General features: G+C 42.7%; 2 protein-coding genes across 9 annotated transcripts in view; one reads left to right on the top strand and one right to left on the bottom strand.

Moving 5' to 3' along the window:
• Window positions 1-18839, bottom strand: part of LOC307032828 (uncharacterized protein) — a 60465-nt gene extending 41626 nt beyond the window's left edge. For 4 of the 5 annotated variants that reach the window (XM_079671109.1, XM_079671107.1, XM_079671108.1 and 1 more), the window contains exon 1: window positions 18703-18803. The gene's annotated coding sequence lies outside the window, so the exon portion shown is untranslated. Of the gene's footprint in view, window positions 1-18702 lie in introns of all 5 variants that reach the window. The other variant, XM_079671106.1, reaches the window with a different exon arrangement.
• s100p (S100 calcium binding protein P) overlaps window positions 1-20814 on the top strand; it is a 106646-nt gene extending 85832 nt beyond the window's left edge. For 3 of the 4 annotated variants that reach the window (XM_079671162.1, XM_079671164.1, XM_079671163.1), the window contains exon 5: window positions 20194-20814. In XM_079671162.1, coding sequence (XP_079527288.1) covers window positions 20194-20619 — 426 coding nt within the window. In that variant the 3' untranslated portion in view covers window positions 20620-20814. Of the gene's footprint in view, window positions 1-7012; window positions 8753-20193 lie in introns of those variants that run through there. The other variant, XM_079671165.1, reaches the window with a different exon arrangement.
• The last annotated feature ends 3688 nt before the right edge of the window (window positions 20815-24502 follow it).

Raw genomic sequence — 24502 nt, forward strand, 5'->3', positions numbered from 1 at the left:
TGTATAGCCCTTGGTTCTTATTCTGGTTGCGGACTGTTTGGTTCTTTTTGTGGGAGGGCCGGTTGGGGGTGTAATGGCCTCTCCCTTTTTTGTTTTGTCATATGTGTGCATGTTTTTGTTTTTGTTTTTACCTTTTTGCTCATGGGTTTTTTGCGGGTTGGCGGGACACCTCAGGTCCTTTCGACAATTTCTGTGCATTCCTTTTATTGTTATACTGGTACACACTGCTCACCTTTATAAATGGCTAATTTAAACATATTGGTTTGGAATACGGGGGGCCTTAACGCTCCACATAAACGCACCAGTGTTCTAGGCTTGTTGAGGAGGAAAAAGGTGGATTTGGCATTACTGAGTGAAACTCACCTTCTGAAGACTGACGCGGGAAGACTGGCTGACAAATTCTATCATGTCATAGCATCTTCTTCTGCAAGTACTAAAATCCGGGGAGTGACCATAGTGGCTAAGCGCAATTTAAATATAAAAGTTTTAGATGTATGGGCAGACACAACAGGCCGGATAACTATCGCAAAATTTGAATGTTCTAATAGGAAAATTGCGCTGGTCTCAGCATATGCTCCTAACTCATTTGAGGGAGATTTCTATAATGTACTCACAGCCACCATGTTAGAGTTCACAGACTACTCGTTTATAGTAGGGGCCAATTTTAATGCTGTATGGGACCCAGCTATAGATAGATCAGGAGCCTCTGAGACAACAGACCGAAGGAGGGCTTCTTCCGCCCTGCGTGCGTGGGCTCACGAAATAGGGCTAGTGGACCAATGGTGCCTGATTAACCCCTCTTCGAAAGACTTTTCTTTCTTCTCCTCCAGACATAAGACCTTTTCTAGAATCGACTACTTGTTCGCCTAACCCCATCTCTTTGAGAGCACTGATGTTTCCATGCTGCCAATAGCTCTCTCCGATCACAAAGGCATCTTACTCTCCGCCTCACTAAGAAGACTCTCTTCCCGGGCCCCTAGGTGGCGATTTAACACAACTTTGCTTAAAAATGATGATTTCTGTAAACAATTTAAGGCAAAACTCACCAAATGTTTTGAGTTGAATGTAGGATCTGTCGAAGATCCTAGGATATTGTGGGACTCAATTAAGGGATTTATCAGGAGCAATTCAACACTATTTGCATCTAATCTGCGAAAGGCTCGACTCTCCAAATTGGAAATATTAGAAAATGTGTACCCTAATCTGAACGCTTCACTTCAATCGAATTACACTGAACAGCTTAATTTAAGGTTAAAGGTAGTTAAGAAAGAAATCAACTCAATTCTTAGACAGCGATCCGAATTTTTGATTCACAGGACAAGACAACACTATTATTTCCACGGCTCTAGGCCTAGTCACCTGCTGGCTATGAAAATTCGTGCTGATGAACACTTCGCTGACATCCCTTCTATCAAAACCCAGCAAGGGGAGATAACCACCGACCCTCAGCGGATTAATGATGCATTCCAATCCTTTTATTCTGAATTATATAGATCTGAAATCACTTTTGATAAAACCAAATATGAGGCTTTTCTTAATAAACTGGAATTACCATGCTTAACAGAGGATGATTCCAAACAATTGGCTGAGGCTATTACCTTGGAGGAACTTAAAGCAGCGGTCCTCGACATGCAAAAGGGTAAGGCGCCTGGGTGGGACGGCATCCCCCCAGAACTCTATTTGACCTTCTGGGACCTTTTGGGCCCGCTGTTGCTTTCCATGATTGAATTTTTACTTTACTTCTAAAAAAGGATAAAGATCCATCTGATTGTAGCAGCTACAGGCCCTTGAGCCTACTTGGTGCCGATCTTAAAATGTACGCGAAGGTCCTGGCTCGTCGCCTACAGAACTTTATGACATCTCTAGTTCACTGTGACCAAACCGGTTTTATAAAAGGTCGCCTAGCCTTGGACAATCTCAGGCGATTGCTGCACATCATTGACGCTAGCAAAGATGATAAAACACCAGCGGCTGTATTATCTCTGGATGCTATGAAGGCTTTTGATAGGCTAGAATGGTCATACCTATGGGCTGTTCTAGAGTCTATGGGATTAGGTAAGGGGTTCATCCATATGATCAAAGTACTTTATTCTGCCCCTTCAGAAATGATTTTAACAGGCAAAACTATCTTGTCGCTTTTTTCTGTAGCAAGGTCATCCAGACAGGGCTTCCCCTTGAGTCCAGGGCTCTTCGCCCTCTCGCTCGAGCCACTGGCCCAATTTATTAGACAATCACAGGATATTATCCCCATTTCTATCCAAGGCTCGCTTCATCACATTGCCCTCTATGCGGATGATGTAAAGATTTTTATGCGGAACCCCTCAACGTCTACAACTCGTCTGCTTAGTGTAATAGAGGAATTTGGCAACCTATCAGGTTTTAAGATTAATTGGCCCAAGTCTGCCTTTTTGCCTCTCAACGACGCTGCCAAATCAGCTATTCTCCCTGCAAACATTCCTGTGGTAGAACATTGCAAATATCTTGGTATTGAAATATTCCCAAACCTTAACAAGACTATAAAGAATAATTATACAGACATGTACAACAAGGTTCTCCAGGACCTCAATAGGTGGTCGAGCCAGCCCAACTCACTACAAGCCAGAGCTTCAATAATTAAAATGAATATACTGCCTAGAGTTAATTTTATCAGTTCAATGCTTCCTTTATCGCCCCCCAATGGTCATTGGCAGAAACTACAGTCGGCAATTTCAAAATGTATTTGGAACCACAAGCGGCCTAGACACAAAATGTCCACTACTCAACGAAGGAGGCTTGATGGGGGGCTGGCAGTACCACATTTTAAATTGTATTTCTGGTCCTTTTCATTAAGACCTTTGATTCATTGGTTTGACTCCCAAGCTGTGGTTTCATGGCGGAATTTAGAAGAGAAGTTAGTCTCCCCATGGAGACTTCAGGACATAATTTACACAAACATATCTATCAAACAATGTCAGCTTAGGTTCGGCCCTCTGATTACTCATGTAATTCAGACTTGGCGAAATGCACAGAAATGATGCGCTATTCAATGCCCCTGGCATCTCAATTCGCCAATATTTAATAACAACCAATTACTCATAGGGCGGAGGCCTATTAATTATTCCCAATGGGGGAGGAAGGGTCTTCACACCTTGGGAGATATTTACATTGACAGTGGTCTCCGCTCTTTTCAGGATCTAAAGGCTGTTATGACCTTCCAGGCACCTCTTTCTTTTTTTATCTACAGCTTAGGACCGCCCTTAAGGCTTATGGGGTCCCGTGGGATCAACAACTAGCACGGCATCCATTCCACATACTCATCACTGATAGAAGAACATCCAGGGGCTTTGTCTCTATGTTTTATACTCACCTACTTGAGTCCTCTTATGGTGACCTTCCCTTAGATAGACTGTGGAGGAAGGATGTCCCAGAATTGAGACCTGATTTTAACTGGGATTCAGTCTGGGCTAACATTCGTCAGGCGTCTCGCAATCCCGACCACCAACAAATCCACCTGAACTATGCGCATAGAACTTACCTGACACCCAGACGGCTGCATATGATGGGTCTCCTGGCAGATGCTCGGTGTTCCCTGTGCTCCATGGGGGCTCCTGGTACATTTCTCCATATGTTCTGGGAATGCCCGCCTGTTGCTCGCTTTTGGAACGGGGTCTCCTCTAAGTTGTCCGACATATTTTCTTTGACTGTACCTGTATCTGTGTCTGTTTTTCTTTTAAATTACTTATCTCAGCTGCCGGCTACTGGGTACCAGAAAAGACCTCTCTATGCTGGCCTTACGGCTGCCAAGAAATTGGTTGCTATGAGGTGGAAACAACCCGACAAGCTCTCAGTGACCTGCTGGTTACTAATGTTTCTTGACGTAGTCTACATGGAACTGTCTACTGCACGCATGATTGGAGTTAAGGAGTCCAATATCGGTTTATGGGTGTCGACAGCTGAAAAATTGAAGGAGCGGATCTAGCTGTCTTAACCGATGTATTTGTTTGCAGTCATTGGTCCTGAGAGGTCCTGGGATTAGGGTGGGAGGGTTTATTTTTTATTTTATTTTATTTAATTTTTTTTATAAGTTTTGTCCTCTTGTCAGATTGTTGTTGTTTGTTTTTCTGTATTTTTTGTAATTTGTGTTGTGATTGTACTTTGTAATTTACTAAATGTGTGTGAATAAAAACATTTGATCAAATAAATAAATAAATAAAGTGAAGGAACAGCAAACCGAGCGGTCTACGAAATGAGACGGTCTTTTGGCTTAGTTCAGTAAAGTTGGGACGATATTGGAAGATTCTGATTTCACGGATCAATAACTCATGAAAACGTTATTCAGACACAAATGACGTCTCCTAAGTACCGTGGTAAGGTTGACAACGAACTACAATCAGATTTTGATTTTTTTTAAAAGCCAATACGCGGCTTCCTCCGAGCTGGGCACATTACAATGGTCTCTATCCGCGGCCGGAGAAGAAACGAGTGCTCTGCTCAGGGACCGTCTGCAAAGTGCAACTCCGAAAAAAGAGAATACAATAAAATTCAATCACTATTATACAGTTTATTACTACCAAACTCACCACACACGTCAATAGTCTCCTGGTGGTCATACTACAGCAGAGAGTTTGGAAGAATATGCTTTTGAATAATTGTGGGGAATATTTATAATGTAAAATCTTCAATAAATATGGCATCATCTTAAATAACTTTACTATTATACAGTATATTTCTACCAAACTCACTATTTGCATTGTTGCATCTGGTTAGCTTAACGGATATTAAAAGCTGTTTCTAAAACAATGAGAGGGAGAGCTCTGTCCTGTCAGACTGAGAGATAACTCCAGCTCAGTGAGGTAAGGGACTCTGTTTAGATACTTTAGTCTAGTTATCTCAGTGGGTCTCATACGTTTTGGTCACCATTTATGAGAATAAATGAAAAACAGTTATGAAATACTATATGACAGTGAAACAAGAATACAGTTTAAAAGGTGAGTGATTTGTAAAATATCCATAAAGAAAAAGAAAATCTGTTTACCATAAATTCATTTTGCTCTCAAAGTGCACCAGGTTGATGCATTTAAAAAATAATCTTCCCGGGGGAGCATGCCCCCGGACCCCCCTAGAGGAGATGAGGACCTCCCCCCCACTTATAAAATAGCACTTGATTGTAAGAGTTGTGAGTACACTGTATGTGCGTATTCCACTGTAGCGCCCGGTACATTAATGGGAAACCCTGCACATGTTCAATACATTTGTAACACTGTACACATGAACGTTTCTTTTTTTCGGTTCACCAAAAAAAAATCTCACTCCAAGCTGAACTCAAATGTTGGCAGCCCTTTGTTAGGACTTCTAGCCTACATTGTTCTATAAAGAGTGCATTCTGTAGATATGCTTTTTGATTTCTTTAATCATGGCTATACTTAGTAAAGTTTTTGTTTTGAAAATGATCTGTCATTGTCCTTCATGTCCTTGCCATGCAATTTTAGACAGAATCCATTTGACACGCTTTAGAATTAACAACAATAAACTTCTTATTGAATATGGTCGATACACAAATACTCCTGTAAATGACAGGTTGTGCAAACATTGCCATGAGATTGAGGATGAAAATCATTTCCTCCTAGAATGTAAACGTTGTTATAAAACTTTCGATAAAGTCAATTCAATCTTTAATCCAGAACTTCCTAACCAAATAAAATGTCTTTAGTTGATATGTCCATTAATAATAATAATAATAATAATAATTGTAAAGTATATAATGCTAAGAAGAAAGGGCTGTACCCGTCAAATTTACCCACCTTTCATTTATTGGTTCAACCAAAGAGGTGCGTTTCACATCCTTCATGGCAACCAGTGCTGTTCTCAATACAGCTTTTTCTAACACCACAGTGTCAAATTCCCTGTGTAAACATATGCAATCCAAGTCGTCTGTGAACAGTTTATTTTCAAGCTCTTCAAGCTCATGACAACATATGTTCATAAGAGGATTGTCCATGGCTACACACCGATCGCAAGTACACCATTCATGTACAGGTCTCCCTACTCGCCCCCCGAAATCAATTGCACGAGTAAAGGGATCGTCTCCAGCAAGATCACCTTGCTGTTCATCCTCATCGTCACTGTCCCTGGATTCCTGACGGTTCTGGCAACTTGGCTCGAACCTGTATGGCTGAATTCCCCCATCCAATCTCTCCACATTGCTCAAACCTTCTTCCTCGGCTGACGAGTCCGAACTCAAATACTCCGCCATGTTTTCGTCGAATGAGCTGTCGTGTTTACAAAGTGAACGCATAGATGACGTCACAACCTAGTTTTTCGGATCATGTGACTACTGAAAATGGCCAAAATGGCAGCTGCCTGACGGAATATACAGGTTTTGATAAAAAAGAGCTATAAAATCATTATTTACCGGGGAATATCGCTGATTTCTTCAGGGTATGGTTTAAACATAATGTTTCACTAAATACTGAAGTTTGTATTAACTATCTAATGACTGGAGCCTTCCTTTAAGGCATTCATCAGTGACAATCAAAAGGCTTCTGCAAGGAAAGCATTTTTTGTTAGGTGGGGTCGAAATCAACATTTAAAGATAAACTAATACTGGTTAGCAATTTGACACTCGGTAGACCTACTGCCTTGAAGCTCAGGTAACACTTTTACAACTATAATTGTATATTTCTATTTATGTATTTCTTTTAGTAGTTATTTTATAATCGATAGTTCAGCATAAATACACTTATTTGCTTTCTTGGAAGAGATAATAAGATTTATACCCCTCTAGTATCCATCAATCAACTATGGAGCTGTATCCAATGAGCTTAGCACCAAAACTAGCAGGATGGAGGTGAGGCTTGGTGCAACAATTACATAATTGCAGAAGCTCAATAATTACCAAAAATATTTTGATTGTTTAGTGCAGGGTAACTATTTCCCCCTGTTACATGTCTTTGTGCTAAGCTAACAGGCTACTAGCTGAAGCTTAATATTTAGCATACAGACAGAGTGGTTCCAATCTCCTCAGGTAACTCAGAGTAACAGTGGTGTAACGGGCCCTGATGAAGACTGCTCAAGACAAAGACACCAGCATAGATGAGGACAAGGAGCCACCTTGGGAGAGTGATGATGAACAACCCTCAGCACAACGTCCAACTGCTGAACGTTCACACAAGAGGAAGTCAGATGACTCTACGAGATCACCTTCAATTTCTTTTTGCCATGTCAGGGACACCCGCTTAAAAAAAAAGTGCTTTAGAGTGTCTGCCTTCGCTATATACATATCTCAGGTGTTTGTTTCAGGGTCACAGTCTCACACTCCCTATTCTGGCCTACCTTCACATTGATTGGGGGAGACTATTATCATTGCTATGGTAAAGCTGACCCAGTCCCTATCATGTGCGAGCGTCTAAGCATAACTGACTAATAAATCATCAATTGCTCCGAGACTTTAGGATGAGTGAATTAGTTTGGGTCCTATGTGGAGTTGATTTCAACACCTGCTGATATATAAAAAAGTATATAGTGTTGGGGACTCCTTGCAGACTAAAGTGAGAAAACATTGTGGTGACTTGCAACACAGTCTCACGGCATTTCCTGTTATAGTCACAAAATGAATCTATTGATTCGTGTTCACCAACACGATTTCCCCATTTTTTTGGTGTCACACAGAACGATTTTAAAAGCGAATTAGAAGGAAAAAAAGATTTTAAAAAAAACAGATGTCAGTATTCTGACACAAAACGATTTTAGAAGCAATGTATTTATATTGGTAGTACGTTTCAGGCATGCATCAAATAATAACAAATTAAAAGGAAAAAAAGATTACAAAAAATACAGATTTCAGTTTTCTGAGGCTCTGAGCCCCATTTATTTTCAACGCGGACGGCAAAAAAACTCCCAAATGTATCCTTTTTTAAATAAAAGGGTTAGGGTTAGGCTTAGGGTAAGATATTTAGTAAGAACATGTTTTTATGAACCACACAGCTTCCGGTCTTCCAAGACCCGACTGGACAAAAAGATGTGATGCACGAAACATACTACCAATAGAAATACATAGCTTTTAAAATCGTTCTGTGTGACACGAAAAAAATTCGGAAATCGTGTTGTTGAACACGAATCAATATATGAAATTAATTTCGTGGCTATAACACGAAATGCCGTGAGACTGGGTTGTGACTTGATAGTGTCCTGCTGTTGATTTGTATCCACTGAATTTACATTTATGTGAATGACTGTACTATCAATAAACACAATGTGCCTGTTGCCTCTTGATAATGATGTTTAAACCTTTAATGAATATATATATGTGTGGAGGGGTGTGTTTGAACAAAAAAAAATTATTTTTAATATAATAATTCTGACTTCACAAAAAAATTAATCAAAGTTCTAATTTCAGGATGAAGGCGTAACGGCCGTAATGCGCGTAGTCATTTTTGCTGACGCATGTGTGATGATGTAAGGTATATAGTACTGTGTATAGACATTAAATTAACAACATTAGGGCTCCGCTCCCACACATAGCAGCCTTATGAAGATTCCACTTTTTCTGTAGAAATGTTAGCGAAAACAAATTACGTATGATGGTGCCAGAGTAGGCAGGGACTTCCACAGGCTGGCCGAATGCTGATTGGAGGATCGTGTCGCCAAGAGACTTTTTTCAATGTCTGCGCGCCTACCAAAGAGAACCAAGTCCAAACCATGGTATCTCTTCAGCTAGTCTTGACCATCATTAATGTACGGGCAACGTCCTGTGTAATAAAAATGTATGCACGCACGAGGTTCGCGGCTCTTTTCTGGAAATAGACTTACAGATTACAGCTTTGCTGCCTGTAATTTCTATGACGTGACGGAGCCCTTGTCCAAGTGATATATATATTTTGCTCTCTCATAATAAATAGTTAAACTTAGAAGTCGTCTGTCTTTCCTGGAATTTTGAACACAACATCGGTCGTCACTGAAGCCCATGCTGTGTCGATCTATCCCACAACATCCTGAGTGTTACGTGGCGCATCCTCCCGGTTGCCGTGACTTTTTTACACAGTGCTATCTATTGGCCGGAGTTTGAACGCAGTCAGACAAAATACAATATACAGGACTGTCTCAGAAAATTAGAATATTGTGATAAAGTTCTTTATTTTCTGTAATGCAATTAAAAAAACAAAAATGTCATACATTCTGGATTCATTACAAATCAACTGAAATATTGCAAGCCTTTTATTATTTTAATATTGCTGATTATGGCATACAGCTTAAGAAAACTCAAAAATCCTATCTCAAAAAATTAGAATAGTTCCTCAGACCAAGTAAAAAAAAAAGATTTATAACAGCAAAACACAATCAAACATTTGAAAATGTCCATTAATGCACTCAGTACTTGGTTGGGAATCCTTTTGCACGGATTACTGCATCAATGCGGCGTGGCATGGAGGCAATCAGCCTGTGGCATTGCTGAGGTGTTATGGATGCCCAGGATGCTTCAATAGCGGCCTTTAGCTCATTAGCATTGTTGGGTCTGGTGTCTTTCAGCTTCTTCTTCACAATACCCCACATATTCTCTATGGGGTTCAGGTCAGGGGAATTTGCAGGCCAATCGAGGACAGTAATGCCATGGTCAGTACACCAGTTACTGGTGGTTTTGGCACTGTGGGCAGGTGCCAGATCATGCTGGAAAATGAATTCCTCATCTCCATAGAGCTTTCCAGCAGACGGAAGCATGTAGTGCTCTAAAATCTCTTGGTACACAGCTGCATTTACTCTGGGCTTGATGAAACACAGTGGACCAACACCAGCAGCTGACATGGCTCCCCAAACCATCGCTGACTATGGGAACTTCACACTGGATTTCAAGCAACTTGGATTTTGCTCCTCTCCAGCCTTTCTCCAGACTCTGGCGCCTTGACTTCCAAATGAAATACAAAACTTGCTTTCGTCTGAAAAGAGGACTTTGGACCACTGTGCAACTGTCCAGTGCTTCTTTTCCTTAGCCCAAGTCAGACGCCTCTTCCGTTGTCTTGAGTTCAGAAGTGGCTTGACCATGGGAATACGGCTATTGTAGCCCATTTCCCGGACACGTCTGTGAACAGTGACTTTTGATACCTGGACTCCAGCTTCAGTCCACTGTCTTTGAAGCTCCCCCAAATTCTGGAAGCGACTCTTCTTCACAATGCTGTTAAGGCTGCGGTCATCTCTCTTGGTTGTGCAGCGTTTCCTATCACATTTCCCCCTTCCAACAGACTTTTTGTGGATGTGCTTTGAAACTGCACTCTGTGAACAGCTTGCTCTTTGAGAAATTTATTTTTGTGTCTTACCCTCCTGATGGAGGGTGTCAATGACGGTCCTCTGGACAGCAGTCAGATCAGCAGTCTTCCCCATACTTGTGATTTAGTTTACTGAACCAAGCTGAGTGTTTTTCAAGGCTCAGGAAACCCTTGCAGGTGTTTCGAGTTAATTAGACGATTCAAGTGATTCGTTGAACACCCTACTAGTATACTTTTTCATGATATTCTAATATTTAGAGATAGGATATTTGAGTTTTCTTAAGCTGTATGCCATAATCAGCAATATTAAAATAATAAAAGGCTTGCAATATTTCAGTTGATTTGTAATGAATCCAGAATGTATGACATTTTTGTTTTTTTAATTGCATTACAGAAAATAAAGAACTTTATCACAATATTCTAATTTTCTGAGACAGTCCTGTATAAGTCGCTTCGGAGTAAAAGTCACAGGACCCGCCAGACAGCCAAAAGAAACGCGACTTATAGTCCGGAAAATACAGTAGTCAAAACGTATCAGCCGTATCTTGCGTTACATAATGCAACTCCACACTACGTCTTACGGAGCTGTACCTGAGAGGAGAGAGAGAGAGCAGCGAAGGGGGGGGAGAGAGATGTAATATTGTTTCCTGATAAACGTTTTGTTTGATAGGCTTCAGCTGTGGAGAGTATGTGCTGCAGGGAGGTGGATGCACAACGCACCCAGGAACGAACGCTAGCTCCGGTCCTTTTCCTGTTAGGGAAACTGTGGACTCGATGTCCTGACAGGCTCGAGTTTGTGCAACCTTGTAGGAGCAAACACAGTGGTGGTGGCTTAAAGCCCACCTCCGCTCCGCGCCGTCCGTTAGATGAGCCTGGTCAGATAATAATACTATAAAAGAAGGAGTTCAAAACACCGGAATAAAACTTATAACAATAATCTGATTTTAATGGTAAAAGACAACAATACAAAATACAGAGTACCCTGTAACAGAGCACTCCGGGCTCCCCGCTCTACTGCCGTGCGATACAGAAATCAGGACCAGCCAGTCAGAAACAGGGGGCATCGTGCATGAATAAACATCCATATACATAGACATATTTGGGGGCAGAGTTGCTCTGCCCCCCCAAATCTGTAATTGGTCGATTTCAATCCTAAGCGAATCAGAGAGTCCGTGGGGAGGAGTTGTGTCGGTTGCTCACTCCCCTAGGTGTTCTTACTGGTTGGATTCACTTTTGGTCGGGCCCAATACAGCAAATCAGAGTTCTGGGAAAAAGTATTTTACTTCTGAACAGAGCGTGAGAGCTTCGGAAGTAAACAAGGACAGAGTCAATCTATATCTCGCACCTGAATTCACTCCTTTACTTTCCCAAGGAATATTTCACACAAACTATTCTTTCCCGGACAATCAAACATTGTAAACAGATATATTGGTGCCTGAGATTATATTGGCCCCAGAAAGAACCTTGAAAAGAATATGTGTGTGTGCTGGTATCTGGGTCAGTGAGTGTAAGTGAGAAGGTTATATATATATAGGATTACTTGAAAACAGTCCCAAATAATACATGTTCACTTCAATACAGTTTAAAATAATACATGTCTACTTTAATACAGTTTAGAACAATATCTGTTGACTTTAACCTGCACAAACACAAGCTCACCCTGATTAAAAATGGTGAAATGCAATGTAAAATTACAGAAAAAAAACCAGCTCACTAAATCACAACCGCTCAAACCAACTACAAACTACTACCGCGGATTGGGCAGAGAACGAGTCTGAGAAAGTTGCTCCCCCATGTGACGTAATATGACGCGCTTGATGTATGACGTTAAAAAAAAGCAGTTTTTAGTAGCAGAGCTCAAAACGACTCCTTTCCCTCTGAATTCCTGCATTAACTTTTTTAATTGTAATTTTCAGGCAAGGGTAAGCATAAATGTAGTAAAAAAAAAAAACCTGCAAGTTGCTCTTTAAGAATTGAGAAGCTTCTTCTGTGATTTCCCTCCTGTCTGATTGTGTTCACCTGCTGCCCCTGTGTTTCACCTCCCCTCTCCATGAAGGTTTGTCATTTCTCTAATTTCACCTCCTCCACTCCTCGGTCCTCCGGTAGTGACCCGGAAATGGATTTCAGTGCGCCATGTTGAAGGACATCTAATTTCTCTAAATGCACTTCGAGGATCGAGCATCGAGCATCGAGGAGGCTCTCTGGAGGAGCTATAATCGAGGATACACGGAGGAATCCTCCGCGGATGTATTTCCGGCAACAGTGGAGTATGAAAGAGTCGTGAAGCACGACCGGACTTATCTCAGCCAATGACAGCTCTGCATGCATCCCCTGGATATTATTTTATTAACTGCTTGAATCGCAACGCAATGTTTACAGTGAGAACAGTTGTGAGGTCCATGCAGAAAGCAGAGCAGTGTGTACAAATATATATCACTCAGTATAACAGGCCTACATTACTCTCTGTATTTGTATGCTTTAGTTTAGTAGATATCTACAAACAAAGAGTCGATATTTTTCTAAGACCATTTAGTGCTTCACATAATAAAATACACAATGGCTGTTGCCTGATTATATGCTTTAGGAGCTGTAGGTGTGTGTGGTACAGTGTGTAGTGTGTGTGTGTGTGTGTGTGTGTGTGTGTGTGTGTGTGTGTGTGTGTGTGTGTGTGTGTGTGTGTGTGTGTGTGTGTGTGTGTGTGTGTGTGTGTGTGTGTGTGTGTGTGTGTGTGTGTGTGTGTGTGTGTGTGTGTGTGTGTGTGTGTGTGCGTGCGTGTGTGTGTGTGTGTGTGTGTGTGTGAATGTGTGTGTGTGTGTATGCGGCGGACAGACAGGTCTCAGTTGGTTTGGTGTCCTATGCTTGCTTTTAATAGTTGTAAATACAACTCCAAATCCCCATTGTAGCGACCAGAGGGGGGGGGGGATATATCCAGTCTCTGGAGAGTGCTCTCACGGCCCGTCTACACTACAGGCATCAAAAAATCTTGAAGCTGGGCGTGTCTGAAGCTTGGCGATTTTTTGCGAGCAACTCGATCAACAACCAATCACATGAATCTCCCGCCCTTGACATACAAAGCAATAGCAATGTTAAAATGAAGTAAACTGGATATAAACTCTCCAAACAGGCGAAAAACCTACCAGTTTCACCCACTGTCTCTGCCACCTCCCTCCATGCCTGGTTCCTCCGGTTTGTATCCCGGTAAATAGTTCTGGTCGTAAAGAACCGGGTGATTTTCTACCGTAATATCTCGTTTGGAAATATGAGGAAATGAACTTCGGTCTGGCTCTCCCAGCTTGCACGCGGTTTGATTGGCTAGCGCTTGCACTGGCGGGACTTACATAAACGGGATTTGATTGGCCGATAGATGCTCGTGATGCTTGCAAAGCCATGCCATGCTCCCCACAATGCAGTTCAGCGAAGATTAAAAATCTTCTACGTCACCCCATTCAAGTGAATGGGCGAAGCGTTGAATTCTTTTTTTGATGCCTGTAGTGTAGACGGGCCGTCACACTTGTTTTATTCTTAAATTGTATATATTTATATAAATATATGTGTGTGTATATGTCCTTATCTGTAGCCTGTTATTGTCTCATTATACCGCACTGTCAATTAATTAAAAGTAAATATTTAAGTCGTCATGAACACAGTTCTGTCCATCAGACAGTGGGTGTTGCTCAATGTCGAGGAAAGCTGCTCCAGAGCCACTATTTCAAGGATACTACGTCATCGAGTCCCGCCGAAGGACTGTTCCAATGTCCAAGATACTTGGAATTCTACCGAGGCCGGCGTACTTCATTGCGGGAAATATCGAGGCTGCACATGTGTAGACTCCGCAGTCTTAAAATCCCCACAATGCTTTGCGCACGGACCAATTTCCAAATCTTTGGCGGAAATCGCGCTCCATTTAAGGTGGGGCCTCGCATATGACGCACACCTGTTAGCCTGTTCCACAATTCTTCGTTTTCCGAGGCTAGAAAGGATTCTTGAGTCGCTTCTGAAGCAACTGACTGGGAGGTACATGTGCTACCAAGCAAGCCTCCTCGACATTGAGAAACACCCAGAGTGCTGCTGTGCCTCCTTTCATCATTAATGGACGTCTCTTTAAAATGACTGCTCAGAGTGTGGTGTTAGCTGTTATGCTTTTATTGTGATAGAGCTAACAGGATGTATTAGACCGGATGTGGTCACAACTGGTCATGCTACTACCAAAGGACATGGAGAGTACAAGCCTAAATAAAGTAACCACCATGCTCTAAACCGTCTGTATTACTTTACGCTTACCACGACATGGTGTCAGAACGTGGGCAGCGGTAAAGAGCTAGGTTGAAGTTGGAAAGAGAGTTGTGGAAAGTTAACGTCTGCAAGCGGCGAGATGTTAGACGACGGCGGAGCTGCAGCCGCACCGGCTGCACAGCCTCCACAACCTCCCTAGCTACAGGCTAATGCTAACGCTCCTCCGAGCGCTACGTTCACCATCCAACCACCTGAAGCATTCGACTTTGCAAAGCCTCAGGACTGGGAGCGATGGATACGCAGGTTGGAGAGATTCAGACTGGCCAGCAACCTCCATCTTAGCACAGAAGCTAACCAGGTGAACACGCTGATCTACTGCATGGGGGATGAAGCAGACGACATCCTACGGGGTCATGATTTATCCGACGCACAGAGACAGCAGTACACTTCGGTAAAAGCCACACTTGAAACGTACTTTGTGCCTAGAAAGAACGTGATATATGAGAGGGCAAGATTCAATCAGAGAGTGCAGCAACCAAACGAGGCTGTAGACGCTTTCATTACTGCATTGTATGCCCTAGCAGAAAACTGCAAATACGGAGCACTCTGAGACGAGTTAATAAGAGACCGGCTCGTAGTGGGGTTGAGAGACACCAGTCAAGCTGAGAGGATGCAGTTAGACAAGGATTTGACGCTCAAAAAAGCAGTCAATATGGCCAGACAGTCCGAAGTGATTAAAAGGCAGCAAACAGACCTCAGAGGAGGGGGTAGAATGGACATTGATGCAGTAACAAAAGGCAGAAGACAAAACCCATTCACCCCAAAGTCCCCTCATCAACCAATGCACCCATCAACAAAACCACAGCCATCATCTGATCGCCAGTTATGCTACAGAGGTGGAAAGTCCCCTGCTCATGCAAATGCACAGTGCCCAGCCAGAGAGGTGACATGTCATGCATGTGGAAAGAGAGGTCATTACAGTAAAGTATGTAAAGCTACCAAAGCAGTACATGCTGTAGAAACAGAAAGTTGCTATGATGATGATGATGACGACACTCCCTTGTTCCTAGGCTCAGTAGATGCAGGTTTAGGCCCATGGTATGCTGATTTGACTATAAGGGACCATAAGGTCAGGTTTAAGATAGACACAGGAGCTGATGTCTCAGTTATTCCAGCCTAGACCTACTATGCCATTGCTGAGAGCAACACACAGTTAGCTAAGCCTGACAGACCCCTATTTGGCCCAGGTCGCATGCTTCTATCTGTTTTAGGCAGATACAGAGAGTCACTATGCAAAGGAGAGCAGGTGATACAGGAGGATGTTTACGTTGTCAATGACTTAAACGTAGCCTTATTAAGCAGACCAGCAAGTGTAAAGCTTAAACTAATCTACAGAGAAGACAGCATAGACAAGTCAGAGATGGAAGAGTCCTACCCAAAGTTGTGTCAGGGTTTAGGTATGATGCAGCAGCCATACACTATTAAACTCAGGCCAGACGCTATTCCCTATTCCCTGGCCACACCTAGACGGGTCCCCATCCCTCTACTCGACAAAGTGAAAGAGGAGCTCAAAAAATGGAGGACATTGGGGTCATCTCCAGAGTTGAAGAGCCGACCGACTGGTGTTCGGGCATGGTTCCGGTGCCTACAAAGACTGGCTCAGTTCGCATCTGCTTCGACCTCACCCGCCTCAACGAAGCAGTTTGCAGAGAGAAATACATATTGCCTTCAGTGGAGCAGACAATTGGATCTCTGGCAGGAGAAGACAGTGTTTGCTCGGAGGTCATGTCATACTGTCAGAGAGGATGGCCTGACCGCAGCCAGCTCACAGGTCCAGTTAAAGCTTACTGGCCTGATAGAGCTGTACTTACTGTACATAATGGACTCCTGCTCATGGGCTCCAGACTTGTCATTCCCACAGCGATGCGCAACACTGTCCTCGATGCACTGCACGAGGGACATCAGGGGATGACCAGGTGCAGAGAGCGGGCCAGAGAGACGGTATGGTGGCCTAGCTTGAGCGGCCAACTAAACGAGCTTGTGAGAAATTGCAAAACATGCATGAAAGAGCGTGGCAATCCTGTGGAGCCATTAATGTCCAGTGAGCTCCCAGAGAGACCATGGCAAAAAGTAGGTTCTGATTTATTCACACTCAACCATGATAACTACCTACTAGTAGTGGACTACTACTCTAGGTATGTAGAGATTGCGAAACTAACTCCCACACGATCTCAGGATGTTATTGTGCATCTCAAATCAATATTGTCTAGACATGGGGTCCCAGAGAATTTTTTTAGTGACAATGGCCCCCAGTACTCCAGTCAACAGTTCAAGGACTTTGCAGTAGCCTACGGGTTCAAACATGTCACTAGTAGCCCTAGGTTCGCTCAGAGTAACGGGGAGGCGGAACGTCACGTTCAGACTGTGAAACAGCTGCTAAAGAAAGCTAAGGATCCGTATCTGGCTCTGTTGGCCTATAGAGCTACACCACTTGCTAATGGCTACAGTCCTGCTCAGCTCCTCATGGGCAGGAGACTGCGCACTCCAGTGCCCCAGCATCCCTCTCTACTCACCCCAGAGCTTCCAGACAGCACTGTTGTGGCAGCTAAAGAAAGGGATAGGAGGGTGAAGGACACTGCAAATTTCAACAAAAGGCACCGTGTGAGAGATCTAAGTCAGCTCACATGAGGTCAGCCAGTGTGGATTACAGATACAAAGTCTCAAGGCACAGTGGTTTCGTCGCACTCAGCTCCACGTTCCTACATAGTGGACGGGCCTTCAGGCACCATCAGGCGGAACAGACACCATCTTGTCCCTTTTCCAGAGACTGTACCACACACACCTCACATTGCAACACCCAGCACACCACCCCAACCAGGTGAGCCTACACTGGGTTCTCCAGAACGCCCTGAGTCACCAACACAGGCTCCCAAGCGGCACACACCTGTCCGTACACACACACACGTCCCTACCAATAGGTATGGCAGAGTGGTGGTAAAACCTCACAGACTGGACTTGTGAACTGGGGGGGGGGGAGACAAATGAATGTGAAAAAAAAAGACAATGTGAAAAGGGAAGAATGTTGAATAATTTGGTGCTTTGATGTTTAGCTCACTTATGCTCACAAAGATATTGCCTGACTCAGTGGTTGTTTTTGGTATTTTTCATGAGAAGCCTTAAAGAGCATCTTGCAGGTTTTTATTTTTTCTACATTTATGCTTAAACTTGCTTGAAAATTACAATTAAAAAAGTGAATGCAGGATTTGATATGTTTTACGAGACATAAGGGCAGGAATTCAGAGGGAAAGGAGCAATTTTGAGCTCTGCTCTTAAAAACGGCTTTTTTTTAAGGTCATACGTCAAACGCATCATATTACATCACACAGGGGACACATCTCCGCTCTCTGACCGCGGGTATAGTAGAGATGCGTTGAGTAGAGCGGTTGTGTTTTAAGGAGCTGGTATTTTTCTGTAGTTTTACATTGTATTTCACCATTTATAATCATGGTGCAGTATTGTGTTTGTGCAGGTTGCACAAATACCAGCCTGTCAGGACATCGAGTCCACAGTAAAAAGGACCGGAGCTAGCGTTCGTTCCTGGGTGCGTTGTGCATCCACCTCATATACTCTCCACAGCTTTATCAGGAAACCGTATTACTTCTCTCTCCCCCCCCCCCCCCCCCCCCTTTGCTGCTCTCTCTCTCTCTCCCCTCCGGTACACGGCACCGTAAGACGTAGTGTGGAGTTGCATTAGGTAACGCTGTGGTGGCTGTACTGCTCCAGCTGTCTCCTTTGTGTTTGTTTGTTTCCCCCTGTCTGTGTTGTTTGTGTGTGCGTGGTGGCTGTCACTCCTGGCTCCCGGCTCAACCTCCACTCACCTGCTGCAATCAGCTGTGCACCCTCCCCGACTACACACCTGCTTTCCATCAAGCCATTTACAACGACATATCAAAGGAGGCTCCACAACCTTTCTCCGCCAGATCGTCAAGTATCAGCCGTATCCCGCGTCTCTCCTCCGGTACACGGCACCGTAGTGTGGAGTTGCATTAGGTAACGCGAGATACGGCTGATACTTGCGCATTAGTTTCTGTTATGGATCAGTATCAACAGTCCTGCCAGTAATGTTACTATTTTATCAATGCTACTTTAGTTATAGCCTGATATATGATAGCTAACTTTACAATGTTGTGATGTGACGTTAGCTAACATTCTGTAGCTAACGCCGGTCACTCACCAAGATAGCTGCCCAGTTCTCCACTGGTTCTCCTCACACCACAGCTCAATTTCTCTCCGATGGCCGTTATTTCTTCTAATCCTTGGCTGCTCCTGGTCTCTTGGACGCCTAGCAGGCTCATAATTATAAGGTTGTGGTCCGTCATATGCATTCGAATATTCATGTTCAACTTCTTCTGTGTCTTCTGTGTCGAAACTAGCATTGGGATCCATGTTTATTAATACGTTACACCGGCCGCTCTCCCCCTTGTGTCCCCCGTGTTACGTCACACGTACCGAGGCTTTTTTATGCGGAAGTGAACATTTCTTACAAAAACGACGCCAGATGTCACTGTGTATATTTCTGTATATTTTTGGGAATATCTAGTGTATTCATCATTTTCCTACACATTTATTCACAGGTGTCTTTAACCTGGAAGTTGCTCTTTAAGAGTGCAATGTTCTATTTTTGAGTAAACAGCTATGTGATTGTGCAGAAAGAAGTGTGATGACATGTTCTGAGGTTCTTGCAGAGTTTTCAGTTTATCACCTGATTTTGCATTTTCTGAGTCACAGTCTATAAATGTGACAGTCTGTTCTGTTTTCTGAAGAAAGGGAGATGTGGTGTTAGCTGTTATGCTTTTATTGTGATAGAGCTAACAGGATGTATGAGACCGGATGTGGTCACAACTGGTCATGCTACTACCAAAGGACATGGAGAGTACAAGCCTGAATAAAGTAACCACCATGCTCTAAACCGTCTGTATTGCTTTACGCTTAGCACAACACAGAGGAGAGGATTTCTAATTTCTCTAAACGCCTGCTACTTCCACTCCTCTCCTTGGTTCCCCTCCCCTACTCCTCCGCTCGCATCTCCTGTGGGTGGGACTAAGACGCGAGGATAGGAGTAGAGGAGGGGAATTAGAGAAATGAGAAACCTTCCCTGTGTGTCTTGTCTTGTGATTACCCCTTGGGTATTTTGTCTAGCTTTCTCTTATGTCCCTGGGGTATACATATTTTGAGTGCTTTTAGCACAACTAAATCCTGCTGAGAAAACTGTTCCTTCTTGTCTTATGCATATTAAAAAACATCATCATTAAAACCCTTTCATGGTCTGAGCCTTTTTTCTTTTTATATGGGTACACATTTCCTGAATTTTACATTTCTATCACACAACATTTGAGACACACTTCTCTGGTCTATAATTGCTTTAAAAAGAGTAGTAATTCATTAAGTGGAAGTACTTCAGATACAATCACCTGCATAACAATGTTCTGCTGCTCAAATGGAAAAAATATCCTGACTTTGAAACCCAAATACACAAAGGAAAAACAGAAGGAAAAACTTCTCATCTCATTTGAACATGAACATTCATAAAAATGTTTTGCCTTCAAGGTCTTGACGGTCATACCTTATTCAGATAACAGCAGTGGTGATACATAATGTGCAACAACAAACTAGTATAATTATGAGGTACTTTTTACTTTGCTTGACGTTTTAATTGTAATTTCAGAACCAGAATCACACCACCACCATCACCAAGAAAGCTAGACAGCGGCTTTTCTTCCTCCGCAGGCTGAGGAGGTTCAAAATGGATTCCAGGATACTCTGCAACTCCTACAGGTGCACCATAGAGAGTATCCTGACTAGCTGCATCACTGCCTGGTACGGCAGCTGCACCGCCCTTAACCGTCAGGCTTTACAGAGGGTGGTGAAAACTGCACAGAACTTCACCAGGACGGAGCTGCCATCCATGGGGGACCTTTACTCCCAGCGGCTCAGGAAGAAAGCCCTCAGGATTATAAAAAGACCCCATTATCCCAGCCACAAACTGTTCAGTCTGCTGCCGTCTGGCAGGCATTACCGCATCATCCTGACAAGAACAACCAGATTCAGTGACAGCTTCATCCCACAGGCAATAAGACTGTTAAACAACTGAACTGCTGAAACAATTTCATAACATTCATCTGTTACTTAGTATTTATTTATTATCTAATATATCATTCGAATAACTTGTATATAGACTCGTATTGCACTATTCCACTTTTTTTTTCCTCTCACTTTTTTTTAAAGAAAAAACTTTTTTCTTTTTGTATAACTTTTAATATAGTATATTTTAATATTGGTTAATATTGTCTGCTTATCTGTATTAATGTGTTGCATTGTTGGAGAAGCTTGTGACCTAAGATTTTCAATGATATAATTACTCTGTAGCTATGTTAGTTTGACAATAAAGAACCTTGAACCTTAAACCTTGAACAATACCTTTTTTCGTTCCACATAGGGGAAATGTACATTTGTTACAGCAAATAAAGAGCCAAAGATAGCTAAATATTAATTAAGGAGCATGCATGAAAATATTAAAGATCAAGGTCGATATTACACAATTTAAAATTGAAACACTCATAAACTCAATCTGGCACGCACCAAAGACACACTCACACATAACCCACATCACCTCCGACCCTGACCTGGGGTTGAATCCATCATCTTCAGTACCTTTCGAAACGAGCACAGCACCAGCTGATGCAAAGGGGATTGACCTTTGTTCCAAACAACTGCTGTAGGTTTAAGAATGGGAGGAACTTCATAGGGGTTAACACCTATAACACAGACGCCTCAAACTCATGGATCACTTCCACTTTCACAAAGAACTTCAATCCAGCCAGTCAATTTAGAGGTGTCTGAGAGTTATCCAAAAAATGAGCAGTGTATAAATATTGCTAACCTAGGTCAATAGGATCTGTCGATTGCATTTTGTAAACAAGATGTCAAGTTGGCCCAGGGTCTCTGGCAACAACCAGGTTGGTTAGCGTCAACATTTTAGAAATGTACCAGGTTCTGAAAATGTGCTCATGTTCACAGAGGTGCAGTAAAGTGGATCATGGGAGAATACACGTTATCAGTTTGTTTGATTGAGCCTGAGGTGAAGCTAAACCTGGTAATTCTTCTATTATTTACTTTCCCTGAATTCTCTGCCTAGTCAATGGGCCGATGGGTTACCATGTCATTCATATGCTGAAGTGACTAATGCTTTGGAAGGAGCATGCACATTTAGGTTATCTCAGGACAGATAGGGTCAACTATTAGTTGGAAGCAACCTGAATAAACCTGTGAAATATAATACTGTATTCTTCTGATCAATATCATTTTTTTAGGATGTTGATTTAGTAAGCTCCTTGATCTGTTGTCTTTTGTGTTTATGCTATCAATAAGACTTCATCGAAAAACCTACTCCGACGTAAAAAAAGAAATGTACATGTATACAAACACAAAGGGCTGAACTAGATAGGAAAGTATACAAAATAAAACAGGAGACTCTATAACAACCTTTAACCAAAAGAAACCTAAATGGAACTAAAACCTCACTTATTTACATTTTCTTTTGAAAGACCATCCAGATTGGAGGGCAAGTCCAGGGCCCTTTCTCATTTCATCAAATCCCCCTCCTCGACTCTTCGGTCCTCCGGTAGTGACCCGGAAATGAATTTCAGCGCGCCATGTTGAAGGACATCTCATTTCTCTAAATGCACTTCGAGGACCGAGGATCGAGCATCGAGGAGGCTCTCTGGACGAGCTATAACCGAGGATACACTGGTGGGTCCTCCACGGTCCTCCACGACTCCTTCGTGGATGCATTTCCGGGAACAGAGATGTTTCAAAGAGTCGTGACGCACGGCCAGACTTATCTCAGCCAATGACAGCTCTGCATGCATCCCCTGGATATTATTTTATTAACTGCTCTCATCGCGACGCGATGTTTACAGAGAGAACAGCTGTGAGGTCCGTGCAGAAAGCTGAGCAGTGTGTATAATATATATCACTCAGTATAACAGGCCTACTCTCTTTATTTGCTTTAGTTTAGTAGATATCTACAAACAAAGAGTCAATATCTTTCTAAAACCATTTAGTGCTTCACATAATAAAATACAAAACGGCTGTAGCCTGTTTTAGGAGCTGTAGTGCGTGTGTGGTACAGTGTGTAGGTGTGTGTGGTACAGTGTGTGCGTAGATGCAGCGGACAGACAGGTCTTAGTTGGTTTGGTGTCCTCTGCTTACTTTTAATACTTGTAAATAAAACTTTTGGCTCGTAATTTATTTTCCTCATTGTAGCGACCAGAGAGGGGAGAGGGAGGGGGGGGGGGGATATATCCAGTCTCTGATAGTGTTACGTTATTATCGGTTATTATGCGAGTGCTCTGTTGGATTCTCAAATTGTATATATTTATATAAATATATACATGTGTGTGTGTGTGTGTGTGTGTGTGTGTGTGTGTGTGTGTGTCCACATATGTAGCCTGTTATTGTCTCATTATACCGCACTGTGAATGAATTAAAAGTAAATATATAAGTCGTCATCAACACATCTGTCCATCAGACAGAGGGCTGCTGTGCCTCCTGTCATCATTAATGGACGTCTCTTTAAAATGACCGCTCAGAGGAGAGGAGTTCTCATTTCTCTAACCGCCTGCTGCTTCCCCTCCTCTACCCTCGGCTCCCCTCCTCGGCTCCTCCGCTCGCATCTCCTGTGGGCGGGACTAAGTATCGAGGATAGGAATCGAGGAGGGGAGTCGAGGAAGGGAGTTAGAGAAATGAGAAAGGGCCCCGGTGTCGCTCCAAATAGGCTTTTCAGATATCCAAGCAGGAAGTGGGTTTAGCAGTGTCTCGCTGGAGCCAGTCTGGGACAGCCAACACATTCTAACTCCCAAGTCCTCAAACAGGGAGGATTTACAGTCAGTGTCCCTACACTTCAATCTAAGGTACTAAGGGTCTAGCATCAGGTTCAGAATGTTTTTGTCTTTTTAAAATAAACCTTTGTGTTCACATTAAAGTTTCCGTTTGTTAAATGCTTACAGTTTCTTCATAAACAAAAGTACTTGATTACGCGTAGGAAAACCTTTTCTGTTTGTCATGTACAGTATGTGACGTACATAACCTACCTAACAAAGGGACTGTAAAGTGACTTGTGTTGACTTTAAAGGCCCAGACACACCAATCTGACAACAAAGAACTGACACAGATGGACCCCGACTGTTGTGTCGCCTCGCGGCTATTTCCATATGTTTGGAATCTCATTGTTGGAAAGAGTTAAATTAAAAAGATAAGTAGGCGGCTCAGCTATAAAGTCTGCTGCTAATTTAAGAAAATGAGGAGGAAGTTTGTCCGGACCTGCCGATTTGTGTGGATCCAGATTCTGCAATGCTTTATGGACCTCTATCGCCTCGATAAAAGTGAAATTGAATGGCTGAGCCACGGGATGGGATGGAGGTGGTGAGGAATCAACGTTCTGTCCAGGGTCCGAATGTAGGGACTCAAACAAAGAACCAGATCAAATAAAATGTTCATTAAAGCAGTTGAGAATGGCCGATTTGTCAGTGAGAGTTTGCGAGTCTGTAACAATGCAGGCTGGTAATTCATTTTTAGTTTCTGTTCCAAATGAGTTTTTTATTACCTTCCAAAATGTCTTTGGATCATTTAAGTTACTATTAGTATTAGAAATGTAGTACTCAGATTTAGCGTTTTTGACTATAGGAAGTAGGGGTACAACGGTTCACAGAATTCACGGTTTGGTACGTACCTCGGTTTGGGGGTCACGGTTCTGTACGCGTTTGGTACAACAAGAAAAAGCAAAAAAAAATCCCAAATGCATAATTCCAGGTTTCTTGTTATTTATCTTTGAACGGTAGTGCAAGTTTCAGTATACAAATAAGGAACTCTGACATTTTGAACAATTAACTGATTACACTGTTAAAAACAAACCACAAACAGTACCACACACACTCAAGATGCCCAGATTATTATTATAATGGCTGATGTCAAAC

The sequence above is a fragment of the Notothenia rossii genome, assembly GCF_949606895.1.
Source record: "Notothenia rossii genome assembly, chromosome: 1".
In the NCBI taxonomy this organism is placed as follows: domain Eukaryota; kingdom Metazoa; phylum Chordata; class Actinopteri; order Perciformes; family Nototheniidae; genus Notothenia; species Notothenia rossii.